Consider the following 27,553-nt stretch of genomic DNA (forward strand, 5'->3'; position numbering starts at 1 on the left):
AGTTTCATCGCGTCTGCTCTGGAGAGGAGAGCATGGCGTCTGTCTCTGAGAGGAGCTGCCTTGCATCTGAGCTCACTTCCTCTTCCTCCCAGCATTCTATTCTGTCTACTCCACCCACCTAAGGGGTAGCCTATCAAATGGGCCAAGGCAGTTTGTTTATTGACAAATGACCTTCCTCCATCATTTCCCTTTTTTCTGTTTAAACAAAAAAAAAAGGAAGGCTTTAACTTTAACATAGCAAAATTACATATAACAAAACAGTTATCAAGTAAAAATTACAATATTTACATCTATTTTATCTTTATCATAACTAAGGAAAACTATAACTATAACTATCTATCTATTATTCAACTCCATCAAAGACTCCAGAAGAATACAATATTACCTAAGCAAACAAAAAGTAAGCAACTTCTAAACTCTAGAAATGACAGAGACATCTCGCTGCCTTGACAGTCACCCAAAGTTTCTCTGTACCGTTGGGGCATCCATCTTCGGCCTAAAGGCCCATAGTTTCCAGCACACATTTCCATGAAGCAGGAAATTTCAAAGTCAGTTCAGTCACTATCTGCTGTGTCCTGCAGAATGTCTCGCAGACTCCTTCATGAATCAGGAACCCCGAAAGATCATCTCACCTTTAGGCAAGTTCAGTAGTCCTCTCTCTGTGGGTTCTCTGTGTCCAGTTTATGCAACAGTCCAGGCAAGAGCAGTTTCTTGCCCAAATGGCTATCAAACTCCATAAGGTGCCTCTTCGATGCCCATCTTCTGCTTGAAGTAGATTGGTGCTGCCAGGAGCAGAGTGTCTCATTGTCATGAAAAACCCTAAGTTATTAAAACATTTAAAATACCATATTCTCTAGCCTTTGAAAGATATGATGAATGCCTATCTGAAATATATGCATGCACATCTAGAAAATCTAACTAACATGACTACAAACTTAACTATTACTGATAATTATCCATTAACAACCTATATACATTACATTTTTACGTGAACTACACAATCACAATACCTTAATCAATATCAGAAATACATATACATATAATAAAATTGACCTTAAATTAATATCAGTAAACCAAGATTCATATCAATGCAAATTATTCACATCTATATCATCTCCCTCTTGAAATGTAAAAGAACATTTATAAACAATATTTGGGAATATGGGCGCAGTTATTTCTCTCCAAACTGCTTCCTGCTGAATGGGGGCGCTGTTAATCAAGTCTTTCATGGTATAACCTGTGTGCTAGGTTCCTCTCAGTCGGCAGTTGAGCAAAGTAATTTTTTGAAGGTGTTCACGGCAACCCTTCAGGAGGACGTGGTCTATCATACCATATTGGGATCGAAGAAGCAATCCAAAGAGTCTCATCCTCTGTGAAAACAAAAGAAGAAACTCTTTTCCAAAGTATCATATCCTTAGATCCAAATTCTGAAATCAAGGTATTTTGAAAATATCTATCTTGGATTAATTCAGCAGCATTTATAAACAAATATCTTTTAGCATCTGTTGCTCCTTCCTCAGCATTAAAACAATTCAAAGAGAGCATAATAGCATACAGTATCAAGATTCTCTGTGTAACTTCCATCTTTGTGCAGCTTTATTTTAACTCTATTTTGTTTACTTTTACTTTTACTTTATATTTTCTGTATATCTTCGTCCTGGAATAACTCTTTAGACAAGGCTGTCCTTGAATTCAGAGATCTGTCTGTCTCTGCCTCCCAGGCAGTGGGATTAAAGGCGTGTGCTACCACACCTTGAAGTCTCAGAGGTCAATCTCCCTCTGCCTTCCAAGTGTTGGGGATTAAAGGTGTGTACTACCACACCCAACTACTCTCTTTCTTCCTTATTTTACTTTTAAGAACTTTAACTTTCAGCCTGCATATATTTTTAAACACACTGTAAATCATTTAAAGTTTTCTTTGTCTTTGAATCTCTCTTTACTGTATATCTCTCTTTTTCTGACCACATGAGTCTTTAATTTACCAAGCAATATCAGTAGGATGAAAGCCGTGGCTTTGACGGCTGGATTCAGCCATTCCTTAGCTTTCCAGCCTCATGGCTGAGGTACCGGCTGTAGCCATGTTTACCACCACAACTCTGTGGCGTTTCAAGGTCCTTGCCAGCAAACAAGCTGCAATACTATATCCACAGACAACATTCAACTCCTCTCTCTGTAGTCAGCCCTCCTGCCTCAAACAGTCAGAGTTTGCCCTGGCAGGATGGCCCAGAAAGCCGGCATTTTAAAACAGCACAATTTTTTTCCTGCTATGGCTGAAAACCGAAAAGCATGCCTTCAGCTTTTCACCAACACCGTTTTAAGTATTTCGTGGTAGGACCTCTTAAATGAGCTGCAAGGTTTCACAGCTGAAGCTGAGTCAGGAAGCCTCTCTTAGATGAGAGCACTTGCTTGCCTCTAGCAAGCAGAGCAGACCCGAGAAATTGCTGCTACCAAGAAAACACGCTTTACTCTATTCTTTCCCAAGCTTTCTCAGGCTTTCTGTGGATGCAGTTATCCACGTGGGCACCATCTGTAGTAGGGTGCTGCGGGCCTCTTCCCACAGCCCGGCTCCCGCATGGTTAGCTTTATACCCAAAATAACGACACAAGCATTGTATTCTTTTAAACACTGCTTGGCCCATTTCTGTTCATGTATGTAGCACCCCAGGTGCGCTTACCGGGAAGATTCTAGCCTACGTCCATCCTGGGTTGGAGTTTCATCGCGTCTGCTCTGGAGAGGAGAGCATGGCGTCTGTCTCTGAGAGGAGCTGCCTTGCATCTGAGCTCACTTCCTCTTCCTCCCAGCATTCTATTCTGTCTACTCCACCCACCTAAGGGGTAGCCTATCAAATGGGCCAAGGCAGTTTGTTTATTGACAAATGACCTTCCTCCATCAATGTTCTGTACTTAATTTTTATAACTTCGGGGCTTAAAGTCACATCATAAAAGCTTAATACACAAGCTCATTTTCTAAGCTAAACTTAGGGCAGGTGTGTGAGCTTTGTCCTCGTCTCCACCTTTGTACGTTGCACAGCTAGTACTTAGTTTTATTTGAACAGAAAATTACTAGAGGGAGAGACCCATATGTAGTAGAATAGAATAGCAAACTCTGCTATATTTATATAATGAATAATAGTACATGATGGTAAAATTAAAGTGTAGAAGAATTTGCAACTCATGAACCTCACAAGTATGACATTCAAAGAAAGAAGCCATGAGATTATTGATTCGTGTCATATATAAGTCAAGGAACCGGAAGACTAATGGATAGAAGCAGGAAGCAGAATGCTGGCCACCTTTAGGGTTGGTGGTGACAGAGAAGAGGCGCAAGGAGGTAAGGGACCGTCATGTTCAGGGTCTCATTCTAGGCAGTGGGTGCTGGGCTGTGTTGTCTTCATAATGCTCCAGCCCTATGGTAACCATCATCCAGCTTTATGTTAGTCGTAGCTTGGATGAAACATTCTTTTGTGCCTCTTCCCATTGGTAAAAATGCTCAGCAATCCAGATGTGGCCATGTTTTGTGCCAGCTTCACTTATTTGGTTTGAATATCTTCACCAAAACTCGTGCTGAAATGTAATTCCTAAGGTGAGGTTTCTTGAGGGCAGAAGGTCAGTCCAGCTATCGTGTCTGAACTGTTGGGGCAGTTAGGATGGAGAAATAGTTTGATAAGACTTGTTCTATCTTATGATCTCATATTCTGCCTTCTGGGGAACACTTGAGACTTCACAAAGAAAGCCCATCAGCAATAAGGCTGTCACCTGACACAGCCTCTCAAACCCCTGGCTTCCAGAGATGAGGCAAAACAAACTCATTTTCTTCATAAATTGCCCAATCTCAAGTTTCTTGTTATCACAACAGAAATCAGGCTAAGATTTGCGGTCAGGCCTGGTCCATGGCTCCCAGGCTGGGATGTCTTTCAGCATGGAGACAGTGCTGGCCCATGGGATGAGCCCAAGGGATCCTAGCAACCCAGTTTGGTTTTAGATCCCAGTTTTTACAGTCGCTTCAGTCATGAATAATACTTCCCCATAATGCTTCAGTTTATGACTGCCAAGCCAGCCCGTGTATTTAATATTATATCCAGCTTTAGTTGCATACGAGCTTGACCAGAATAGCGAGAACTGTCTGTGGGGATAAGCAAAGGATCTGACAGCCCCAGGGGTGTAACTGGCTAACAGAGCACCCACATTCATGGAAACTGCATGAGACCCTGGATGTGATGTGACTTCAGTCCTTCAAAGGACTGAGGCCCTTAGAGTACTGTGTCTGCGTCCTGTGTCTGCCCCATCTCCTCACAGTGAAGCGCTGTTAGAAAGGACTTGGAGTCCCATATCATTCGGTTCGTTGTCGCCTTCCGTGCTTAGACCCATCTGATCACAATGTCATTTTTTGAGGTATAAAAAATAACCTCTTTGACTTCGGGAGCCGCTGATTACAGTCCAGCCATGGCCAAGTCCAAGAACCACACCACACACAATCAGTCCCGGAAACGGCACAGAAATGGCATCAAGAAACCCTGGTCACAAAGATACGAATCTCTCAAGGGGGTTGACCCCAAGTTCCTGAGGAACATGCACTTTGCCAAGAAGCACAACAAGAAAGGCCTGAAGAAGATGCAGGCAAATAATGCAAAGGCCATGAGTGCATGTGCGGAGGCCATCAAGGCCCTGGTGAAGCCCCAGGTGGTGAAGCCCAAGGTGCCAAAGGGCCCCAGCCGCAAACTCACCCGCCTGGCTTTAATTGCTCACCCCAAGCTTGGGAAGCGGATTAGAAGCTACATGGCCAGGGGTCGTAGGCGCCAAAAAACAAAGCCCAAGGTTCGAGCCAAGGCAGAGGCCTCAGCTGCAGCTCAGGCTCCCAAAGGTGCCCAGGCCTCTGTGAAGGCCCCATAAAAAAAAGTCTCAGTCTGCCAATGTGAAGACAGATGGACTGGTGTGAACACCTACACAGTATTTGCAGATGTTCAAGACCTTATGCTGTTTTTACAAATAAACTTGAGGCAAGTTCCGTTAAAAAAAATATAAATAAATAAATAAATAAATAAATAAATAAAAATAACCTCTTTGAGAATCCTTTCTAGAGTATTGTTTAAACCCATAGCGTTCTTCTTGTTAATAAAAGAAACAGAAGCTAATATAATTGAGTTGAGTAGAGCTGAAAGTCTTTGCTCCTTGCCATCTGATAATACGGTATTGTCATTTACTGTAGAATGATTCTCTTACTTGCCCTGCACTTTCCTGGAAAGGTCTTTTGTCCCCTAAAATTTATTTCTGGATCTGTTTAAAGCGATAAAATAATTCTAATCACAATATTTTACAATATTAAAAAGTAAAGAGTGCTTGTTCGGAAAAAATGACCAAACACAACCCTGGTCCTCATGGAATTTAGCATCATGGGAGACAGATGCACCAACCACTGCCCTGTGGATAGCAGCATTGAGAACTAGAGCAGACCCCGAGTCCATCTGAGGCATCAGCAAGGTCTTGAGAGAAGATGTTCATACCAGGACGTAAGGAGAGTGCGTTCTGTTTCCAGTCTCCCCTAGTAGCTAACACACACCCACGTGCACAAGCTGCAAAGTTCAGTAACTGCATCTTTGCTTTGCTAATAGACTGATTCCGCTGAAATCAGGTTTGAAAACAAAGGGAACAGAACTGTGACTTCTCTCCACCAAGCCACTCCAGGAGTCTCACCTGTCTGGGCTGTGTTCACCTTTAAGCACTAACAAATGAGTTTGTGCCAGCAAGTGTTTGAAGCTTGTTAGGGTTAAATAACTAACCAGCACGAGCAACTATCTAGAATCAAAACCCACTGTCTGTCATATCCACACCTCCTAAGACTAGACATCCCAAACTGCCTGCATTAAGTTAAGACTTAAATACAAAGTTTTTTAATTTTTTAATTAGTAAATATATTCAGATGTCCTAAAAAGAATACCATTTATTCACCCAATAAGCCTACACACGTGCGCGCTCACACACACACACACACACATACATGCACCCTACTAAATGTGTATAGTGGTTGGTACCCTGAATATTCTAAAGCAGTAGTTCTCGACCTGTGGGTTGTGACTGGTTCCCTCTAGAAGTCAGACAACACATCCATACGGGACTCATATCAGATATCCTGTGTATCAGGTACTTACATTGTGGTTCATGGCAGTAGTAAAATTACAGTTATGAAGTAGCAGACAATAATTCTGTGATTGGGAGGGTCAGCACAGCGTGAGTGTGGACTTTCACATCTGTGTGTGAGATCTGAAGACCTGAAAGAACGGGGTGGACTGGGCTAATGATGTCGACAGCCCTACTTCACTTTTAGTGTTCTAGCATACATGAATGAAGCAAAGAAGCAGTGATCGAAGGAAGGTTGTTTGGTAAATAAACGTCAGTAAGCACATACTCAATATTACCAGCCCTTTCCCAGGACAGACCAATTTAAACACAATTGCCTGGTACATACTATAGATTAGAGCTGGGAGAGCAGGAAAGCAAGGCAGAAGGCCATATCCAGATTCAGGGTGCACTGACCAGATTGGCTTCTATAGCTGTGTTCTGACATCTAACAATAATGAGCATGTCTTATAAGTTGAATGCAAATATTTGTTAAAGGAGGCACAAAATCATATCCAGGGAACAAGATGCTCCTGAGGTCATGGCCCTCTGCCTTTTTTTTTCCTGGAGCCTCTCACAGCTCCCCAAGGCATTGTTCACCATGCCTCATTCTTTGGACTGTGTTCTGACACATGAGGAGCTGTATTAAAAGACTGCAGCATTAGGAAGGTTGAGACAACTGTCCTAAAGGAATTGACATGCCCTACACTCAAATAACGGTCAGTCTATACAAGAGAAAGATGCGCACACACAGACGTGTACAAGTAATATCAGAGCGGTTCAGAAATGTTGAGCGCTGTGATCTGGGATAGGCAGGGGGAGAGATTACCACAGAGGACAGAGTGTTTTCATAGGTGATAGAAACAGTGGGCTGTTGAAATGGTGGGCCTCAAAGGCCTCAAAAAAGCACACTGTTCCGCCCTGTGTCCTAACACAGTAATCTCTTGCGGGTAGGAAGGCTGAACTCAGTTGGTTACTGCATCCAGAGCAGTGCGAACTGAGAGGTTGGTCGGAGTTTAAACAGAAGAATCAGTATATGAGATGGGGAGGGCGATCTGACCGTGAAAGTTTCATGTGAAAAGAGACCCAGAGAGACTAGCTCAGAGGTGGCGCCGCGTGTGAGCACGGGCCCCGAGCCAATACAAATGAAGACAACTTTCTTGGTCAAAGGCAGGGTTGTAGTCAACCCAAGAGTTGAGAGAGAGTGGAAATCAAGACCAGAGTGTTGAAATGGCAAACTCTGTGACAGTGCGGATGAGACTCAGTGTTACCCCGAGACAGTCAAGGGGTAGGAGTCAGATGGACTTCCTGCTCAACCCCAGTTTGAGATGTGGCATTGGGCTCTTCCTTTGGAAGACCAACCATCCAGCTTTTTTGATTGTCACTTTTAACACCTCTGAACTTGGCATGATCAGTAATTGTGTAATCTGTTCCCAAAAATAGCCTTTATAATTTTTGTAACATAAATAGTTTCAGGGGAAAAGTAAATTGTTCAAGTTTTGTAGAATAGATTTGGAAGAGTGTTACAGTTAATGAGTCTGTTCATTGTATTTGTTTTTGTTTTTGTTTTCCTTTTCTGGTTTTTTTGAGACAGGCTTTCTCTGTGAAGCCCTGTCTATCCTGGAACTCACTCTGTAGACCAGGCTGGCCATGAATTCACAGAGACCCGCCTGCCTCTGCCTCCGGAGTGCTGGAGTTGAAGATTTACACCATCATTCCCTGCTTAGTTTTTCTAAAATAAAAGGTTGCAAATAGGAAGCATTTCCTGCTTTCAGCACACACACGCTAGAACACTGCTATTAGACAATCCCATAGGTGTAGACAGCCTTGAAGGACTGTACAGCCAGCACTGGGCAGACGGGGCAGCCTTGAAGGTTGTAGGGGTAAGACCAGGAAAAAAAGAATCTAAGTTTCTCATGCCTTAGAACGGCTGTTGTGGAGACTGGAAATGTAGACTTTTTGCACCCGTCAGGTAGAGACACTGGGAATTATATTAATGCAGACATATTAACAACATCTGCACTCAATTCTACAAATAAGAGAAAGACATACAAAATTATACTTCATTCATATGAATATATGAAAAATATATGAATAAAACTTTTAAGAAGTAACCAGGATGATGGTTCTTTATAAAAATTTCTTTTTATTTTATGTGTAATGAATGTATCCCTGCTTGTATGCATGTGTACCACATGTGTCTGGTACCCACGGAGGCCAGAGCAAGATTCCCCAGAGCCCCTGGAATTGCATTATAGATGGTTGTGAGCCATTTTACAGGTGCCAGGGACTGGCTTTGGGTCCTCTCAAGAGCAGCCAGGGTTCTTTGCACTGAGGCATCTCTAACCCCAGATTAATATTTTTATGATTATCCTGTTTCTATCTTCTGCTCCAAAGATACCACAGTTTATTTGCCCGCTGAGAGCGGGAAGGCAGCCGACAGTGGTCTTACCAAAATGCCACTTACTGCTTAATTACAGCACATCTAGGTCCCAAGCTAGGAGTGTGTGTGTGTGTGTGTGTGTGTGTGTGTGTGTGTGTGTGCGCGCAACTGTCAGCGTATTTGAACTATTCGCTTATAAAATAATTTAAAGCATTTTTATTGATTATTGTTATATGTATGTGATGAGGGGGTGAAGGTACACATTCATGGCAGGGAGGTCAGAGGACACCTGCCGTCAGGTCTCTCCATGAGCCTTTACACAGGGTACGGGAATTGAACCTACGTCTCCAGACTTGACCGCAAGCACCTTTCCCTACAGAGCCATCCCACTGACCCATGAAAGCGCCTTCCTACAGCAGCACCAGAACCTCCATTACTTTAGCAAGATTGCGGGAAACTGTGGACAGAATCTACAAAGCAGATAAATGAGGAGACATGGCCCTTCAGTCTTCCTCAGGAACTATTAGCGAGGTGGGAAAGCTCTGTCACAAAAAAGACTTAGACCAGCAGCATCCCTAACCAAAGCTGTCTTCATGCGAAGGGAGCAAATGTACTTAGAGCAGCCAGCATGTGTGAAAATGGTGTTCCTGCTTCAAACTGAAGGGCAAAGCGAAATGGATAAGGCTCGGGTGTGGCTCAGTGGCACATGGTGCCTTAGCATGCAGCCCTGGATCAATCCCCAGCCAGGCGTTAGCAGTATAAAACAGAAATAATAAACGGTAAGGAAACTGGGAGTGTTTAAAATTTGGAGGTGAGCATGGTGGCACACACCTTTAATCCCAACACTCAGGAGACTGAGGCAGGCAGATCTCTGTGAGCTTGAGGCCACTCTGGTCTATAAAGTAAGATCCAGTACATCCAGGACTGTGTAGAAAGACACTGTTTAATTAAATATTCAGTCGTCAATATTAGATGTATTCTTGTGTCCTCTCTTCTTAACCTCTTTCATGAGATGATTTTTTTTTTAATGGGTAACTAGGCTTTTATTTTACACATAGAACCTTTGGGAGTCTTGCCTTTGGCATCCGGAAGATCATACTGGAGGTCAGAAACAGAGTTGGGCTAATCACGTGATTACAGAGCTGGGATTTCCAGTAGGGCTCCAGCTAAGCATGGCTTCCATCTCCTGAGGAAGAAGTGGGGACATGTGGGGATGGGGTAAACTAGAGAAGTCTAACAAGCCTCCCCTGTGACATCAGGAACAGGGTCTAAGCAGCAAGTGGTGACTGAGGGTTCCAGAGGTTGCCAGCCCTTGGTTTATTTGGCCAAAGGAGTTTTCAAGGACCTGATGGCAAACTTCGCCTTCGTGCCAAGCCTCAATTTTGAGAATTTGATTTCGTTGGCCTGGTGCTTGTATTGGCAAGGCACACGCCAGTATGTCCAGCGCTTGATGTGCTCACCGCCAGGTCCGTCTCTCCCCAGAGCGATGGAACACCACAATGCCCCAACCTTTGTGTTAAGCCACCTTGCACACCTGCAAAGCCTGGATGAGAGCCACCGGTCTTGTTCACTTTGAGCAGGGGACAAAATGAACTTGTCACCTATAGCCTTGGCAGTCTGCTTAGGGTTGATTGCCGTGGTGGAGAGCATCCTCAAGCACCTGGATGCCTGCACTAGCTGTGGACTTCTGCCAGGCATCCCAGTCATCCTGGTCAAAGAGGCCTTCAATGGACACCACTGTATACTTCCATATGATAATTTATACAGGTCAACCAGACAGGCCAGCATGATGAACTTGTTGGCGTCATCAAGAATCTTGAAGTCCAAGTCGTATTTGCCGTCTCTGGGGACTCTGAAGCATCCCACATCCATGCCGATGACAACTGGGTCAGTGTAGCTGGCTGGCCCTTTGCAGTCTTCAGCAGCCGCAGAGATTCTTTGTTCCCCAGGACGTTTCAGTTAGGGTGACGTCCACCTTCATTATGTCACTCGCATGGGTGACATCTTCCCCCTTTTCTGTGGCCTCACCTTTGCAGACAGCCATGGACACCTCAGGATGGCCATGCCCCAAGTTTGGATTTGTGCCTCTCTTCTCCACAGCATTTGTGTTCTGGCTAGCCAGAGCAGGTGCAACATTCTGGTGGTGTGCTCAGCAGCCTTTGAGTCACCCTGTCCCATGTGCCACGTCTTCTCATTGTCCCAGAGTCCCAGGGCCTCACAGATGCCTGTGGAAGCAGCAATGGACACGGCAGCTGGGGAGAGACCTTTCCAGGTGCAGAGATTAACTCAACAGTGAGCGTCCCAGGGGAGTCGAAGATCTCTCTCTCTCTCTCTCTCTCTCTCTCTCTCTCTCTCTCTCTCTCTCTCTCTCTGCCCCCCCCCCCCAGTGGATCTTGAGGATAGACGTGGTGAATTTCTGAGTGCCAATCACCATACAGGAAAGGAGCAGGGGGTACAGACACTGGGGAGAGCACTAAGGAGACACGAATGTGCACCTCGAGTTCCATGAGGTGCTCTATCATAAGATGACTTCCGTGGTTAGAAGGAAATATAACTGCTTCTAGTCAGAGCAGAGCTACTGTATGATATGCCTATAAAGTAATGGTACAGCTTTTAAATGCATGCTTGGAAAGAAAGTCTCGCTGCATCCAAGAAAGTGAAGCCGTCTGTCATTGTAATTGTGAGACCATTAGCATGTCTATCCTTATTGCAACCTTGGGGCTTATTAGTGCAATAGCGAGTGCTCCCTGTTTATTGTTCTGATATACTTACTATTTATTACAAACAAGAGGTCGATGCCTTTGTTCTTTAATCCATATGTCAGAAAGTAATGCTAACCAAAAGAGAGATATGAAAAAGAAAATAACAAACATTGACCGTCCATGCCTCTGAAAACTCACTGATTCTTCTAATACTGTCAGAATAAAAGGATAGGTCTCTCCTGGAAGCAGAGTCTGTTGGTCGGTCTTCTGTCTCGGGTTTTTGTTTCAGCACTTTATGTTAAAGTACATGCAGAGTTGTGAGTGATGTGTGGCACCCCTGTGGGATCTGTTGGTCCCACACCTTCTAATGCTACAGAATTTGAGACTCTTAACCCAGTGCTTCAGTTAATGCTTAAGATGCCCGTAAATCTCTACTAACTAAACTATTAATCACAAATTTGCCCTAACATAAATCAGAATTTAAGGAACAAAACATAGTTTCCTTTAAGAACTTAGGGGAACTGTCAGTTGACACCTCAAAAAAGTTACCTTCAAACTGAGGGTTTTTCTTAATGCGTTATTGTCACTTTTAATTATAGTATTTATGGCCTCTTTGCAAGTATAAATATTCTGTACTTTTCCAGTTAATTTATTTGTCAAACAAATACATGCTGGCATTCTATTCTTCCCTAGAGGCAATAAAAATCAGTATTGTATATAAATTGTTTATATAAATTCTTACATAAAGTTATTCTCCAGTAAATAAACATCTTTGCTAGCCTGTCTACAGAAATTCACTTCCAAGATCCTTATTTAGCTAATACACACAGCTATGGGCTTTGTAAAATGAGGCTGGCGCTGTTGATAAAAGCCTCGTACCGTGCAATTGTTTGCTTTCAGAGGTAATATTTGTTGTTACTCTGCAGCAGCCAGTTTCCTACAATACAAAGATGAATGTTACAAATTACAGGGAAAGGAAGAAAGCAGCCTGTTGTGTGTTTAAGATAGGACTTCAGATTTCTCTTAGGGACACAAGACTCAGCAGGGTGACACACTAGAAAACGGATGTGTTTTTCCATACAGCTCTCAGCCATTGAGTTTGGCCTTCTTCCATCCACTGCCACCACCACTTCCTCACTCCTCCTTTTTTTAAGATTTGATTTTTATGTGTGTACAAGAGATGGGAACATGCGTACAGCCTTAGGGACATTTAACCTATTTTTAGAACAGTAGTCGTATAGAAAATGCTGCAAGAAGGAAAAAGCTAAACTCAAAGGTAGGCTTTGGGATTCCTAGGATGTTGATGAAGCAAGATAACCCAGAAGGTGGAGATGAAGATGAGAGAAAGAACTTTAGTCACGAGGAGAATGTGACAGGCCTGAAGAAGAGGAAGAGACTGGCTTCAGAGATATGCAGGTGTGGGCAAGTAAATGGGAAACAGCTGTGCTGTTCAGCCACCTTAGCTCGACCTAGAATCTCCTGGGGAAAGTCTCCTGAAAGCTTAACTAGAGCAGGATGGCCTGTAGGCATATATGGAGTTGGGGGAGGATGGGTTGTCTTGATTGATTGACATGGAAGGCCCAGTCAATTGTGAGTGGCACCGTTCTGAAGTCAGCGATCCCGTGTCTATGCTGTGTAGTGGATGTGTATATGGTCTTGGTATGAAATCACATACTAATGTAATTCCACTCTTGATTCCTTGCCAAGCGGGGAAAAGGGGTGTGGAGGTGGCAACTGAGTTCCTGGTGTAATCTCAGAGCCGGCTGGCCTGTGCTGTGTTCTGTGGAGATAGGGAAGCATATCTCTGCATGGCACCTTCACTTGAGTCCAGCTCCTATCTGACTCACAGTTGTCCATGCCCCTCTTCCTCTCTCGTCATCTCACCCCAGCAGCCACCCAGAGGTGGACTGACCCTGGCCAAAATCAGTTTGTGTTAAGTTCCAGAGCTCAGTTGGGATTGGGTTGTCTGCCTTTTCCCCATTTCTCCTGTACACACTTCTTTCTTCTGGTTCTCTTCTATTCATTTCTTGATTTGATCAGCTGGTAGTATACAGAAGTTTGCATGATATTGATTATTAAGATGATGTGGTGATTTAAACGACTGTGGCCTCAGTAGGCTCATGTGTTTGAATTAAACAATTGGTCCAACTGTTTGGGAAAGATTAGGAGGTATGGCCTTGTTGGAGGAGGTGTATCACAGGGAACTGGCTTTAAGATCTTAAAAGACTGGCCCCATTTCAAGTTAACTCTTTCCCTTCCTCTTTGTGCTTTGAGAAGCGAGCTCTCAGCTGTCCTTCTGCCATGCCTTCACTCTGCCACCATGGCTTCAACCCCTCTGAAACTGTGAGCCCAATTACACACTTTTTAAAACTAAGCTGCCTTGATCATAGGATTTTATTGCATCAATAGAAACTATTACAGATACCATTTCGGAGAGATGGGCTAATGGCACCAACCACAAAGGAGCAGTTCCTTGAGAGGCTAGTTGAAGGAGGAGCAGTCTGTGATGGCCCCATTGCACAATCCTGGCCTGTTCTCTCATTGATTCGCTCCCCTCAGCAAATTAAGCCCCCACTGCTTACCCCTGCTGTCTTCTGCCTCATCTTACAGACACTGCTGAGCAGCCAGATTCCTCAAGGCCGGGGAATCAGGCAATGCTTGATAGCCAGCAAGACCTCAGCTAGCTTGGGGAAACAGAGAACATTTTCCCAAATGACCTAGTGGTTGGGCTTTCTTAACCAGTGTATCCCTTCATAGAGAAGCCCTCTGAGATCACTGTCTCTGTGTCACCTCACATTAGTCACATCTGCTACGAACCCAGTTAAAGCCCTCAGGTTCACACACATTGACATTGCCCCTTCCCTTCTCCGTGCTAGGGAGCAGTTCACAGTGTCAGCCAGCTTGCTATATGTGTTCTCCACAAACTCTTAAAGACTGACCTGCTCTAAATACTGACACTAAAACTGCTCCATGGTTGGATAGATGTTAGTTAACTGATGTAGGACAATTCTATATTCTGTCAATTATGTTTTAAATAAATGCTGATTGGCCAGAAGCCAGGCAGGAAGTATAGGCAGGACAACCAGACAGGAAGTAGAGGCAGGGCAATGAGAACAGGAGTATTCTGAGAAGAAGGAAGCTCTCTCCCGAGTCCTGTCCAGACACCGGAAAAAGCAGGATGTGACCTGCCCCACTGAAAAAGGTACTAAGCCATGTAGCTAACATATACTAGAATAATGGGCTAATGTAAGTTATAAGAGCTAATAAGAAGCCTGAGCTAATGGGCCAATCAGTTTATAACTTATGTAGACCTCTGTGTGATTTTTCTTTGGGACATAACATCTGCAGGAACCGGGCAGGACAGAAACCTCAAAAAGCAGACCCTCATGTTACAGTTAACAGTTCTCAAATCATGTTGGTTTGTTCCTGACTAACTTGTCTTCCTGTAAGTGCAGAGGTGCCAAGTCAGTGCATGCAAGAATGCTGATCAGTGGGTGGCACTCTGCATGGCTTATCTATGGTCACTTTCCCTGCTTCCTGTCTCATGAGAGCTCAGTTCACTAGAACTGTAGAGACCCTGTATCATCAGCTTTATTCACTAAGTTAAACTGTTGAGACTTAGGGGTCATGTAATTGCCTTTATTCCCTTCCGACTGCCATGTTTTAAAGTCAGGTTAATAATGTGTTTGTTTTCTTTCCTCTCTGACTTTCCTCACTATTAGACTTGACTCAGTGATGAGCAGTTAGTTGAGTATCCCAGTTTCTTATTTTGTAAAATGAGAGTAACAATAGTCTTTTTGGTGACTGAAAATTAAATTGTATGAATAAATGCAAGTTCTTAGAACAGCGTCTAAGCATAACCATAAACATTTCACAGTTTTGACTGTTTTCATTTGTGTTGTTTTGGGTCACAGCGTTCCATGATGAACACACAGAACTTTTAAACTTCATGCTGTAAATTTAAGGCAACATAACTCTGGCTCCAAATAGACATGGAAACTCTCACACTATTCAAAGCTGTCTACCTTTCCCAAAAGTGCGCCTTTTGAGCTGAATGTGGTAGTACACGCCTTTAATCCTAGCACTCCAGAGGCAGAGACAGGTGGATGTCTGTGAGTTCGAGGCCAGCCTGGTCTTCATAGCAAGTTCCAGGCCAGCCAGGGCTACAAAGTGAGATCCTGTCTCAAGCCCTTCCCCCACCAAAAATGGGTTTTGGTGTGTTATTTAAGCATTCACTAAGAGCACAGGCATCTGGCCAATTCTGTAATTGCCACAGATTTACCATATTGTTAGCATATTAGTCTTTGTTTTACTTTAAATCATGCTAAGATATATTTTACCTTTATGCTGCTGTGGGCTACAGAGAAGATGAATCATCACTTCTAGCCAGTGTTTACAGATATTTTGTGTTGTGCTTTATATGTATTGATTGTTCATCTCTTAAATTAATAACTAACACCCCATGTGTCTACAAGCATAAAACTTAGTAATTGTTTCCTGAAAGAGGAAGGGAGCCTGTATGTTCCTTCCAGTTTCCATCTAGATTAATTTACATTAATCTCTAATGTGCTGTGTCTTACAGAGTGGGCTAGGTGGTGCGAGACCTGTGAAAACGTAAACAAAGAGAAAACAAGACAACTCACTCTATGTTTCTGTCGTCTTTAATAATGTAAAGCTTTTTACGGCCCAACAAACCTCTGCACCGACGCAGTAATCCAAATTAGACCAAATTAAACCGAATTAGAAAAAGCCCAGGTTTAATGGGTACCAGTGCTCCTGGGTGGCCTTCCAATCCCCAGAGAGGAAGACAAGGAAAACACAGAGAGGGGAAAGGAAAACCAGAAAGACCACATGTTTGTTGGGAGGAGGGGGTGCAGTTTAAATAGCCTTTGGGAGTGGTCTTGACCCTCTCTGGGGAGGGGTTACCTTTCAGAGGCGGAGTCCAGACTGCAGTAGTTCCCGGGGGAAGGGCCTTGGAATGAAACTTTCCACCAATGAAATAGCAGATTTGTCACGAATTTATTATATTTGGTATAGAGTCATTTTCTCAGTTATTAGGTTTCCTAATAATTGTTATGTATTTGATACTTTGCACTTAAAAAAGTAGAAAAGAATCAACTTGTCTATGAGTTGTAGGTTTATTGGAGTTGGCTTTGTTGTCTGTATGGTGCTAATTATGAAGTTAGTATCATTGGTATAACATGACCCATGTAATGGTTGTCAGTCCTCTGCTCAGGAGCAACTGCTATGGCTTCTGGTGTGGGGTCGATGCTGCTGGGGGTCAGATAGATGTGTGTGTCCTCCAATGCACATTGTGTTTGTCTCAGCAAACCAAAGCAGAGATTGTGTAAGCATGTCTTTGAGACCCTGCTTAACTTAGGTCATTTCTACCCACGGTTTATGACTTGGCAGTTATTTAACCTACACACAATTACGTTATTGGGAAACCCATCCCACTCTACAAAAATTCACTTCTTTAAAACACTTAACCCAAATTTCCCAAGCTTCTTAATTGTTTTACATTGTTGTCTTGGATTAAAGACTTGTTAAAACCCAAGCCTGCTGATGGTAAATTTCTACTCCTAGACCCCTGTGATGCTTCTGTTCTCTTTATCTCTGTGTTAACCTCCTCCAGGAGGCAAACCTCTGTCTATACTTCAGACAGCTCTCTATTAAGCTGGTTTCAGACTCTACTGTGTCCTTTCCAGAGAGTATGTTGTTCAAAATAAAGTGATAGATCCCTTCTACAACGTTTGAACTTCATGTAAAGAGCTGAATATGAGCCTCTTCTTTTCCTAACGGCTCTGTGGTTTTATCTTATATCTGAAATATGTGGGCAGTCCCATCCCAAGCTAATATTATCCTAGGCCTTTGAAGAAATAAATGTAATGTACCCCACAATCCCTGCCTCTAGGACTTCTAGGAAAAAGTAAACACGGCCTCACATCATGTGACTCTGACACAGAAAGAACTGTCAACAGTGCCGTTCCTGAACTTTAGACGACAGTACAAGTCAAAAGAGATGTGATGCAGAATAGGATGAAAGACCCATCTGTTGATGGAGAGGTGGGCCTGCTTTCCATCCCAGCCTCCTGGCTAGCTTACACCTGAAATAACCACACAGAAATTGTATTAATTAAATCACTGCCTGGCCCATTATCTCTAGCCTCTTACTGGCTAACTCTCACATCTTGATTTAACCCATTTCTATTACTCTGTATATCACCATGAGGTCATGGCTTTCTGGGAAAGGTTCAGCATGTCTCATTTTGGCGGCTCCATGGCGGTTCTCCTCCTCTGCCTTTCTTCTCCCAGCATTCAGTTCTGTTTTCTCCGCCTACCTAAGTTCTGCCCTATCAGGCCAAGCAGTTTCTTTATTGATTAACCAGTGAAAGCAACACATAAACAGAAGGACTTCCTATGCCACCCATCATGTATGAAACAGAGCCCAAAGCAGGACTGGGAAGTGCATATGTGTAATCCCAGCACTGGAGGGGCGCTCTCTCTCTCTCTCTCTCTCCTCTCTCTCTCTCTCCTTCATAGCCTTTGAAATTCTCACTGTTTGTTAATATTCAAAACATCCTTTCCCATTCTGAAGGACTGACATCTAAGGCTGTGTATCCCCTTATTATGTGGATTCATCCCTGTTTCCATATTTCTCAGGATCTGGAAGGATCTTCTCAGGTCCTGGCTGTTCCAACACTTCACTAGGAAGTTTTTGCCTCAGTTTCAGGACATACTTGTTGATGTGACTTTGCCACTATTAACATTTTTAGGTTTATAAATGAAAAATAGAAACAGCAAAAATATTTATATTGAATGCTTGCTAGTTTACATTTTAAGAATGGTTGCTAGTTTAAGTTTTATGACCTATCTTCTGAAATAATCTGCCAGAAAACCTAGTAAAGTTGCATGGAACAGAAAAATGTCCAGAGCATCTTCTTATCCAGGCATGATGTTAGTGGTACGTTAGTGGCCTGCAGTCTAAGCCATTGAAGGTGAAGACAGAACGATCTGCAGTTCAAGTCCAGTCTAGGCTACATAAGCAGTTTGAGGCTAGCCTGGACTACATGAGACCCTGTCTCAAAAAAAAAAAAAAAAAAAAAAAAAAAAGTCACATACATTTCCCATACCTTGAATTGCATTCTTGTAATCACAGCTTCAGAAGACTGGGGCAGGAGGATCGCAAGTTCAAGGCCAGCATGGCCTACTTGTGAGACCACATCTAAATATTAACAGAAACGACTCCTGCCCCTCCAGGAGTTCCTTCCCGTTCCTATTGGTCTTGTTCTAAATATCTAAGGAACGTGAGATGTTTGGTGTCTGCCATTTCAGATTCGCATCTGCTCAGCATCGAGTGGGCTCTTGCTCTGTGCCAGGCACTGGAGCTCAATTGAAAGAAAACACTTCACTAACTAATTTAATACAGCAAAGGGGCATGGCCAGCCTGGGCCCGGGATAGGGATGTGGCACGGAATGCTGGCCAGATCCTGCATCACATTGCAGAAGTGGAACCTGCTCTAGACTCTGGGACCTGAGTCTTTCTTCCTTCTGGGACCGCCATTGCATCAGAACATGCACAAGCAGCCAAGGCTGCCTGTTAGCTCAGCGGCACCTGTACGCACAGAAGGTGACCCTCGCCCAAGTAGATCTGTTCCATCGGCATTTGTAAACACACTAAAACACCCACTGTCCAAAGCATTCTTAGGACTCTGCAGCTTTGTGGCTCATTATTTTTTTTAAACAAATGTATCTCAGTTTCGGTTTTAAATGGAATATCTCCATTTAAAACACTGTTAGGAGCAGAGTCTGGTAACCTGTGCTTGCAAGTGCTGCACTTGGGAGACTTAAGCCGTAGGATCATGAGTTCTAGACAAACCTAGTAAAGCAACCACCAACAAGACACCATTAGAGTCATTAGTGAAAAACAACACTCAGACATCCTTTAGGTAGAAAAGAGCAGAGCATAAAGGTTCCCCATATGGTACAGGAGCGCATGGTGCACAGCCTCATCAGCCATGGGAAATGCAAACTGAAACCCCCACACCCAAGCAGAGTGCTCTAAAACAAGCAAAGGGTGGCACCCAATGCTGGCATCGTGTAGAGAAGCTGCATCACAAAGCCATTGGGGTTGTAAATGGTATTGCCAGTCATCCAGCTGATCCACCAGTTACATGCGCTCTTAGATGTTTATCCCAGAGAGAGAGAGATGTTCCTAACAGCTTTGTTTGTGATAGCCAAAACCTGAAGTATGCCAGTGTCTCTTAAGTCTAGGTATTGGCCAGTGATGTAATCAAACATGGCCAGGCAGTAAACCCCAGTGATCAGGGCTCAGGAGCGTCCATGGAGGTGGGTGTACCAAGGAGTACCACCTCTCCTTCTGCACACCCTGTGCGTCCTCTGTGATGTTGTTTAGGACAGAGCTGGGATGTGGGTACAGACTTACTAGAGTACCACAAGACGTGGGTGAGTGGATGCAGGGAAGGGGCTGAGGCAGATTCCAGCTGCAGGCCATTGGTCAGAAGTTCCGCAGGCCCAGACTGGAGAGTGACATCTGAGGTAGGAGGTGGCAGCCCCCTAAAGAACTGATTCTTTAAGCTACAGGACCTGACTTCCTTCCGAGGATAGTTGTCAAAACTGAATTAGCCCAGCTGGTGTCAAATAAATTTTATTGGCAGGTAATTCCCACCCCACGTATAATAATAAAAATATTCTGCATTTGTGTATGAGAGTAGGGAAAAAAAGAGGGATTTTCTTTGCTTTTTATTGTTTTATTTTTGTCTTTGGAAAACCCAGATGTCCTTTACTTAGAAAGTGGCTTGAATTAGCATGACCTCCATAGGCTCGTATATTTGCATGTTTAGTGCCCATTTATGAAGTTGGAAGGATTAGGAGGTGTGGCCTTGTTGGATGCCATGTGTCTCTGGGGATGAGCTTTGAGGTTTCAAAAGCCCATGCCAGGCATTCCGCCTCCAAATTGGTATATAAAACTCTTAGTCAGTGCTCCAGTGCCCTGCCTGTCTGTCATAATGATAATGGACTAGCCCTCTGAAACTAAAAGCAAACCTCCAATTAAGTGCTTTCCTTTACGAGTTGCCGTGGTCGTGGTGTCTCTTCGCGCAATAGAACAGTGACAGTCTGACACATCCGTGCCATAAAGTACCGCCGAGCACCAGAGAATAAATTACTGGTGTTGAGTGAAAGGAGCAGTTTGAATGGTTTAGTGGTGCATAATTCCATGGTTGAGTTTCTTTCTTCTCTCTTCTTCTTTTTTTTTTTTTTTTTTTTTTTTTGGTTTGGTTTTTCGAGACAGGGTTTTTCTGTAGCTTTGGAACCTATCCTGAAACTAGCTCTTGTAGACCAGGCTGTCCTCAAACTCACAGAGATTCGCCCCCCGAATGCTGGGATTAAAGATGCACCACCACTGCCTGGCTGTTGAAGCATTCTTGCCACAAGAAACAGCTGTGGTAGCCAGGAGCTAAAGAACTAAGAGAAGACAGTTATGCAGGTCAGAAGGTTGTACATTGTATCAACATCCCCAAGTCTTCTGGAACGTGGAGGAAGATGGGGTGGAAAGAATGCAAGAGGCAGAGGATGTGGGGAGGTGCGGTGAGATGCTGTCTTCTGCGATAATGTGCAGTTGTACCCATGAACAAGACCAGCACAATCAATACCGCAAGACAGCAACACTTCATCAGGCTGCTGACATTGCACTCAGTGGGCGACAGGAGAAAAAAGGCAGTGCATGAATGTGGGTGGGAGATGTTTTGGGAAGTGTCCAGAGGAGAGCAGGAGGGGATAGGATCCAGATGTAGTATATGAATTATGAAATTGTCAACAAGTAAATTTTCAAAAAGTAGTATTTGTGATGGGATCCTTCTGTATCTTGACTGTGGCAGTATACACATACATACACATAGAAATAAATGTAAACATAAAATAAAATGTAAACATGAGATAGAAAATTAAGATCCAGGAACCAGGGAACTGCAGAAATATGTTTCCGCAGTATATGATACTTCTGAGAGATACTGCCATAATAGAAAGCTGGACTAAGAATGCATGTGGTCTCGGGGTGTTCTTTCTTACAGCAGAATTTACAAGTTTCCCAGAATTAAAGGTGAAGTGTTAGAGAAAGGGCAGGAGCGCCAAGGCTTCATAGCAGAGCACCAGACTCAGTTTCCCGAACTTTGACGCTCTCCTCGCTGAGTTGTTTTGAGAATTAACTCTGTGGTTAATACTTGATGGGGGTTTTCCATGTCACACATGCATGAGCCACTCTTCTTCACAAGGAATTGTCAAAACCATTCAGTCTGTTCATTTAGCACTTGGGGATGAGCAATCTGGCTTCTCTGAGACATTGTCATGATGGGTGTTTGTGTTCACTATGTTCATCTCTTTCTTCTTTCAAGCTGTTTATCCCCTCATTCTAGTTTTCTAGGTCAGACACTTGGCTCATTTTTCAGTGAGTCTCTCACTTTGTAATATAAACATTTAAAATGTATATATTTTATGGTCATGTCTATTTGACTGTTGTTTTGGCTAGAGACAGATTTTTATATTGGCAGCCCAACATCTACGTTGTCATTTAGCTGAGTCTTGTGGGGTTGGGTTTGGTTTGGTTTTAATCAAAGAATTATTTGCCTCTGGTCTTGATGGTGCGCATGGTGCTCCTTGTAATCACAGCATGTGGGAACATGTGGACCAATAGTTTGGGGCCAGCCTGGGCTACATAGCTAGAGTCTGTCTTGAAAAATAAAAACAGAAAGAAACAGCAAAAGGGAATTATTTGCAGATGTGTTTTTCAATTTCCAAAGATGACTGAGAGGCGGAGGGGGCTCTTTCCTGTGTCGATTCTGATCTTTCATTATGGTTTTCATAGCCATTCTTTGAAAAACCATAGGTTTGCTCTGTGCCTCAGCATGTAGCCAGTGTTTGTAGGTGTTTCATACGTGATTGGCATGAATATATACTCTTTAGTTGTCAAATGTAATGTTTGTAACCATTCAGTCCTTGATTTTGTTTGTGGTTTAAATTTTCAGGCTCTTGCCAGCACATGGCCTGGCTGACCTAACAGTTACATGGTGATGCATTCCTCCTTGATTATAAATACACCATTTTCTCATTGATCTGCCAGTTTTTACTGTATAATTTTTGGCTATTTAGCTACAGCCAATTTCAAATTGATGTTTTCCTGGTGCATTCTTTCATAATACAGTGTTCTCAAGTTACAGCAGCCCCCTGGCCTGTACCTACACCAGTAGTCACAAAATCGTGTCAGCTCTTCGTTGGCATTTTTTGTGTGTGTGATGAATCTGTTCATAGTGAGAATTCCCGCTTCTCCGCTATCAGTTCCCTCGCTGTCTCCTCTAAGGCACACACTTCCTGTACATGAGCCGCTGAGTGTCCTGATTGAAGTGCAGGCTCTGGTTTCAAATCCCTGGCCACATACAGGCCTACAAGCTCATCTGCCTTCTCCATGAAGGTTATCAGAAGTCAAAGCTTTCATTTTGTTAAGGCTGCCTTCCACCCTTCAGCCCTTCCTTGTCCCCAAACCTGCCCCAGCACACACACAGCCCACTTGTCTAATGTAGGTTTGGGATTTTAGCTGTGGCCTCCAGGAATTCTCCTAGCTGATTCTGCTGTGCATTTTGAAGAAGGTTGGTTCTACTTTCCTCATGGTCTCTGGACATTTAAGATCTGTGTAGGGAGAGAGGCTGAGAGTGGTCTGGAATGATGCTGGATTCTGATGCTACCTGAGAATGGGGTATGGCGTTCAACAACCTTTGACATGTTGACTCTGCCCTCCTGGAATGTGGCTGCTGACAACTTACATCAGCTTCTGGTGTCTGAATGGATGCTGGGTGCCTGGTTGAGTGCCAGGCCCTACAGCGGCCTCCCTGTCATGGGTGTTTTTCCTGTTCTTAGTGATTATAAATTCAGGGTACCAGACTAGTCTCTAGAGCACCAAGATTTATTTATAAAATTGAGAACATTTACAAATTTACAGTCATAATAAGTAGCATTTAAATATTAATATTGCTTAACCAAAACTGAGCTGGACTTGTTGTCAATATTAAAGGTTTCTTAGGGTTTTTATTTTACTTTATATGTATAAGTGTTATGTGCACATACATATATGTGTACCCTGTGTGTGCCTGGTGCCCTGGAGACCAAAAGAGAGCAATGGATCCTCTAGAACCAGAGTTGCCAGCAGTTGTCAGTCACCATGCCAGTCAGTGCTGGGAACCAAGCCTGGGGCCTCTGTAGGAACAAAGGTACTCTTAACCACTGAGTCACATTCCTACCTAGAATATTTTTTGTTATAACTTTCCAAATTATATTTAAGTCAAGTTTAATGGTGAGTCTCATAGGAAAAGATTGTACACTCAAAATATAAAATTTAATAAGGAAGCCGGGTGGTGGTGGCGCACGCCTTTAATCCCAGCACTCGGGAGGCAGAGGCAGGCGGATCTCTGTGAGTTCGAGGCCAGCCTGGTCTAGAAGAACTAGTTCCAGGACAGGAACCAAAAAAAGCTACGGAGAAACCCTGTCTCAAAAATCAAAAAAAAAAAAAAAAAAAATTAATAAGGAGTAGGTTTGTAAATTGTAACAAGATGGTAAGATAATTATAACAAATACAGTTTTAACATACAGTTGTATAAGAGGCATGTGATATGCTTACATGCCCTCATCCATGTTTAACATGCAGTTGTATAAGAGGCATGTGATATGCTTACATGCCCTCATCCATGTTTAAAACAGTATTAAAGGACATTTATTTTTGTTGTATTATTCCCAAGCTTTCTGGTGTTTTGGATCTTCTAAATGTAAAGCAACTAGAATCCACCAGAAGTTTTTAAAAATATTTCAGGGGTCAGAGCCCATTTCTGCTCATAAACATCCTGTGGTCACACCAAGTTTGAAGCCCTCAGCCACATCCAGAAGCCGTGTCCTGATTCTGCTAGGAGTGTTGTTTTATGATGTGAAATAACTCTATTTTTAATCTATTGATTATTTTCATGTACCTAATTAAAAAAAAAAAAAAGTAGCCTTGACTTCTAATTACAGCATCTCCACTCACAGCGACTTTGCATTTTCTCCCAGGTCACCTTCCGAACGAGAATCTACCACTGTAATATCAACAGCCAAGGGGTGATCTGTCTGGACATCCTCAAGGACAACTGGAGTCCAGCCCTGACCATCTCGAAAGTCCTCCTGTCCATCTGCTCACTCCTCACAGACTGCAACCCTGGTGAGTGGCCCTGGAGCTGGCAGCAGACTGAGAAAGAAGGGCAGCTGCCCCTGAGCGTGTCGCTGCTGCGAGCGTTCCTGACCCGCTGCTCATTACTGTTGATTTTAACTTTCCATACTGCATAACTGTGTTCTTTTTAAATTGGTTCTTTTCATTTACCTTTTTTAAACCTATTATTTAGCAAAAAAATTAAAACAAAATGTGATAAAAAATTAATGAAAAATAATTTTAAATGAGAAAAGTATATTTTAGAATGTATTAAATTCTTCTACCAAATAACAATAAAAATTCAAATTGACAAGCTTAATCTTTAATTAGATGCCTACTAGGCATGTTAATTTGAGAGATTTGGGGGATTAAAATCTATGACAGCTACAGCAGCACCACACAGATGTGACCTCCAGTGTGGTAGCAGCCCTGTGTCCTGACAAGCTGTTAGCAGAAACCTGGCTGGATCTGAATCAGGAAACAGGGCTTTCCAGGAAGCTAAGGTGGTTATGGACACGCCTTGGTGGCCCCTGCCCTTTGCACTCAGTTCTCAGCTGGTTCCTTCCTCTGCATATGATCGTGTGCCTTTGACAGCTTTCGTTTAGCTACAGGGCAAACCACTACAGATTGTGTTCATATGTGGGACTACTCCGGAAAATACAGAAATCCCAGAGTAGTCTCTGTTCATGTTCTCCACGGAACTTGCTTTTTTCAGTATTTTATTAATTGCCACGAAATCCCAGCTCCTGTGTAAGGCCACCGTGAAATGTTTCTAGTTAGCTCACCAGGTAGATAGCAAACTCCTGTCAGATGAAACCAAGAGAATTGATTCTTCCTACAGGCCCACCCCTGGCAGAGCCCATTTCTGTCTGTCTCATGAGTGACTTTACTGAGAGGTGATGCTGCAAGGAGACTTTCTTTGTTGTTGCTTTTGTTTTGACGATTTGTGACCTGTTACCCCTGTGAGCCCCTGCTTTCAGAACAGGTCCCCTGAACTCATCCGCCTTTCTCTAAAGAGATAGCTGTCAGTAAGTCAGGAGGGGGGAGAGAGGGGTTGGAACTTTCAGTTAATTGGTTGGATTTTGTTTGTTCATTTCTTTGGTTGATATTGCTGGCTCTCAAAAAAATTACAGACCCGTCGTCTATAAAGGTAAAACTCATCCCTGAGCAAAGCAAAAGCTCAGGGGTGCTGGCCTGAGCCGGGGGTGCTGGCCTGAGCCGGGGGTGCTGGCCTGAGCCAGAGGTGCTGGCACACATCTGGAATCCCCACACTCACTTGGAGGCTGGAACAGAAGGACTGAGGTCAAGGGCAGCCTGAGTGACATAGTGAGACCCCACAAAAGAAGTCACATTTTTTTAAACACTGATGTTCAGTAGGAATATCAGGCCAGAAAATAATAATGACCCTTAGAAGATGACATCTTTTGTGATAAGAGACTAGAAAAGGGGCCGAAGAGCACTGACAGCTCTTCCAAAGGACCCCGGTTTGGTCCCCAGCACTCATGGGGCAGTTCACCACCATCTGTAACTCCTGTGGCAGGAGACCCAACGCCTCTTTCTGACCTCCTCAGGCACCTGGCACATAGGTGCTGCACAGACACACCTACAAGGAGACCCCCATACACATAAAAAATTTAAAAGATACTAGAAGCATTTGTGGTATATGCTAATCATCACTTTCTGATACGTATATGAAGATCTCCTGAGTGACACATCACTGTTATGAATATTGGCATTCCTAGGGTCTTTCAGAAGAGTTCAGTTTAGTTTTGACTTTTTGTGATTGCATCTTATATAGCGCTGCTAGCTTTAAACTCAGTATGTGGCGCCAGGGGTAACCTTGGACTCCTGATCCTTCTCACATCTTCTAAGTGCTGGAAACTTAGGACATCACCCTGGCTCTCATTTTTAAAGAAAAGTGTCACCAAGGCATGGCCCCTCATCCCCGTAACTTCAGCATTTAGGAGATGGATGCAGGAAAATCACCTCAAACCTGAGCAGTCTGGGCTGTGCAGCAGAAGCCTGTCTCAAGAATGCTCGTAGCAAGTTATCTGCCTTAAGATACCACAGCACCCAATCCGTGAGCTTCTTCACTGTTATCTGAAGTTATTTTCAACCTCTGCAGAACTTTTTTTCTCCTTAAGTATAAGTTGAACTCAAGTCTAAGTGATCTTTAAATTATCAAAAAGATAAATAAGATTGTCTTGGGTGAATCGACGATGTGTATTTATTGATCTCTAAAGATGCTGACAGTGGTCCTCCGTGGGCGGATCATTTTCATTCTCTTCTCATAATTTATAGTTGTCTATCTCAAGAATTTTTGACTCACTGCAAAGCAAGTGCCCGCAGGTGTGGTGAGGTCTACCTGTAATTGCGACTGCCTGAGGCAGCAATATTGCAATTTCCAGGCCAGCCTTGGTTACACAGTGCTACGCTGTCTTGAAAAAAAAAAATCAAAGCAATGAGCCAGGTGGGGTGGCGCACGCCTTTAATCCCAGCACAGGTAGATCTCTGAGTTCGAGGCCAGCTCTGGTATACAGAGTATCAGGACAGTCACGGCTACACAGAGAAACCCTGTCTCGGAAGACAAAGCAAACTGTGTTATGTCCTGCTAGGGTGGTGCTCCATGTCCTGCTAGGGTGGTGCTCCATACCCTCTTTAAGCTACTCCTCTTAGAAAGCAGAAGCCGATTTTAAGCCAGCTCGTGAGCCAGCTCACTTGGGAACCTGAGTGTGATCCCCAGAACCCACATGGTGAAGAGAGGGAAGTGACTCCCACAAATTGTCCTCTGGTGTGGTTTACTGCTGTTCAGTGAGCAGGATTCATGGATGCCCCAACAAGAGGGTAGCACTAAGAAAGAGAATCGCCGCTCTGCGTGGAATTCTGTGACTTTCAAATACTGTGTTCTCAAGTGATTATTCTACACTTACAAATTTTAAGTTCTGAGCCATGTGTTCTGAGCACACGCCTATAATCCCAGCCCTGGGCAAGCTGGGGGAAGATTGTGAGTCCGAGACAGCCTGAGCCACATAGTGAGGCCTTGTCTCACATTTTGAGATTTGTTTGTTTGATTATTTGTTAGTTTGGTTTAATACCAGTCCTGTGCATATGC

At 43.5% G+C, this 27,553-nt stretch overlaps 2 protein-coding genes across 2 annotated transcripts in view; both read left to right on the forward strand.

Moving 5' to 3' along the window:
- The window catches only part of LOC130875021 (ubiquitin-conjugating enzyme E2 E2), a 276,620-nt gene that overhangs the window by 223,668 nt on the left and 25,399 nt on the right, over positions 1-27,553 (forward strand). The window contains exon 5 of the mRNA XM_057770639.1: positions 24,306-24,453. Coding sequence (XP_057626622.1) covers positions 24,306-24,453 — 148 coding nt within the window. The remainder of the gene's footprint in view (positions 1-24,305; positions 24,454-27,553) is intronic.
- Positions 4,443-4,889, forward strand: LOC130875022 (60S ribosomal protein L29-like). Its single transcript, XM_057770640.1, has one exon. The coding sequence runs from the start codon at positions 4,443-4,445 to the stop codon at positions 4,887-4,889; it is 447 nt and encodes a 148-aa protein (XP_057626623.1).

The sequence above is a fragment of the Chionomys nivalis genome, chromosome 5 (assembly GCF_950005125.1).
Source record: "Chionomys nivalis chromosome 5, mChiNiv1.1, whole genome shotgun sequence".
NCBI lineage: Eukaryota > Metazoa > Chordata > Mammalia > Rodentia > Cricetidae > Chionomys > Chionomys nivalis.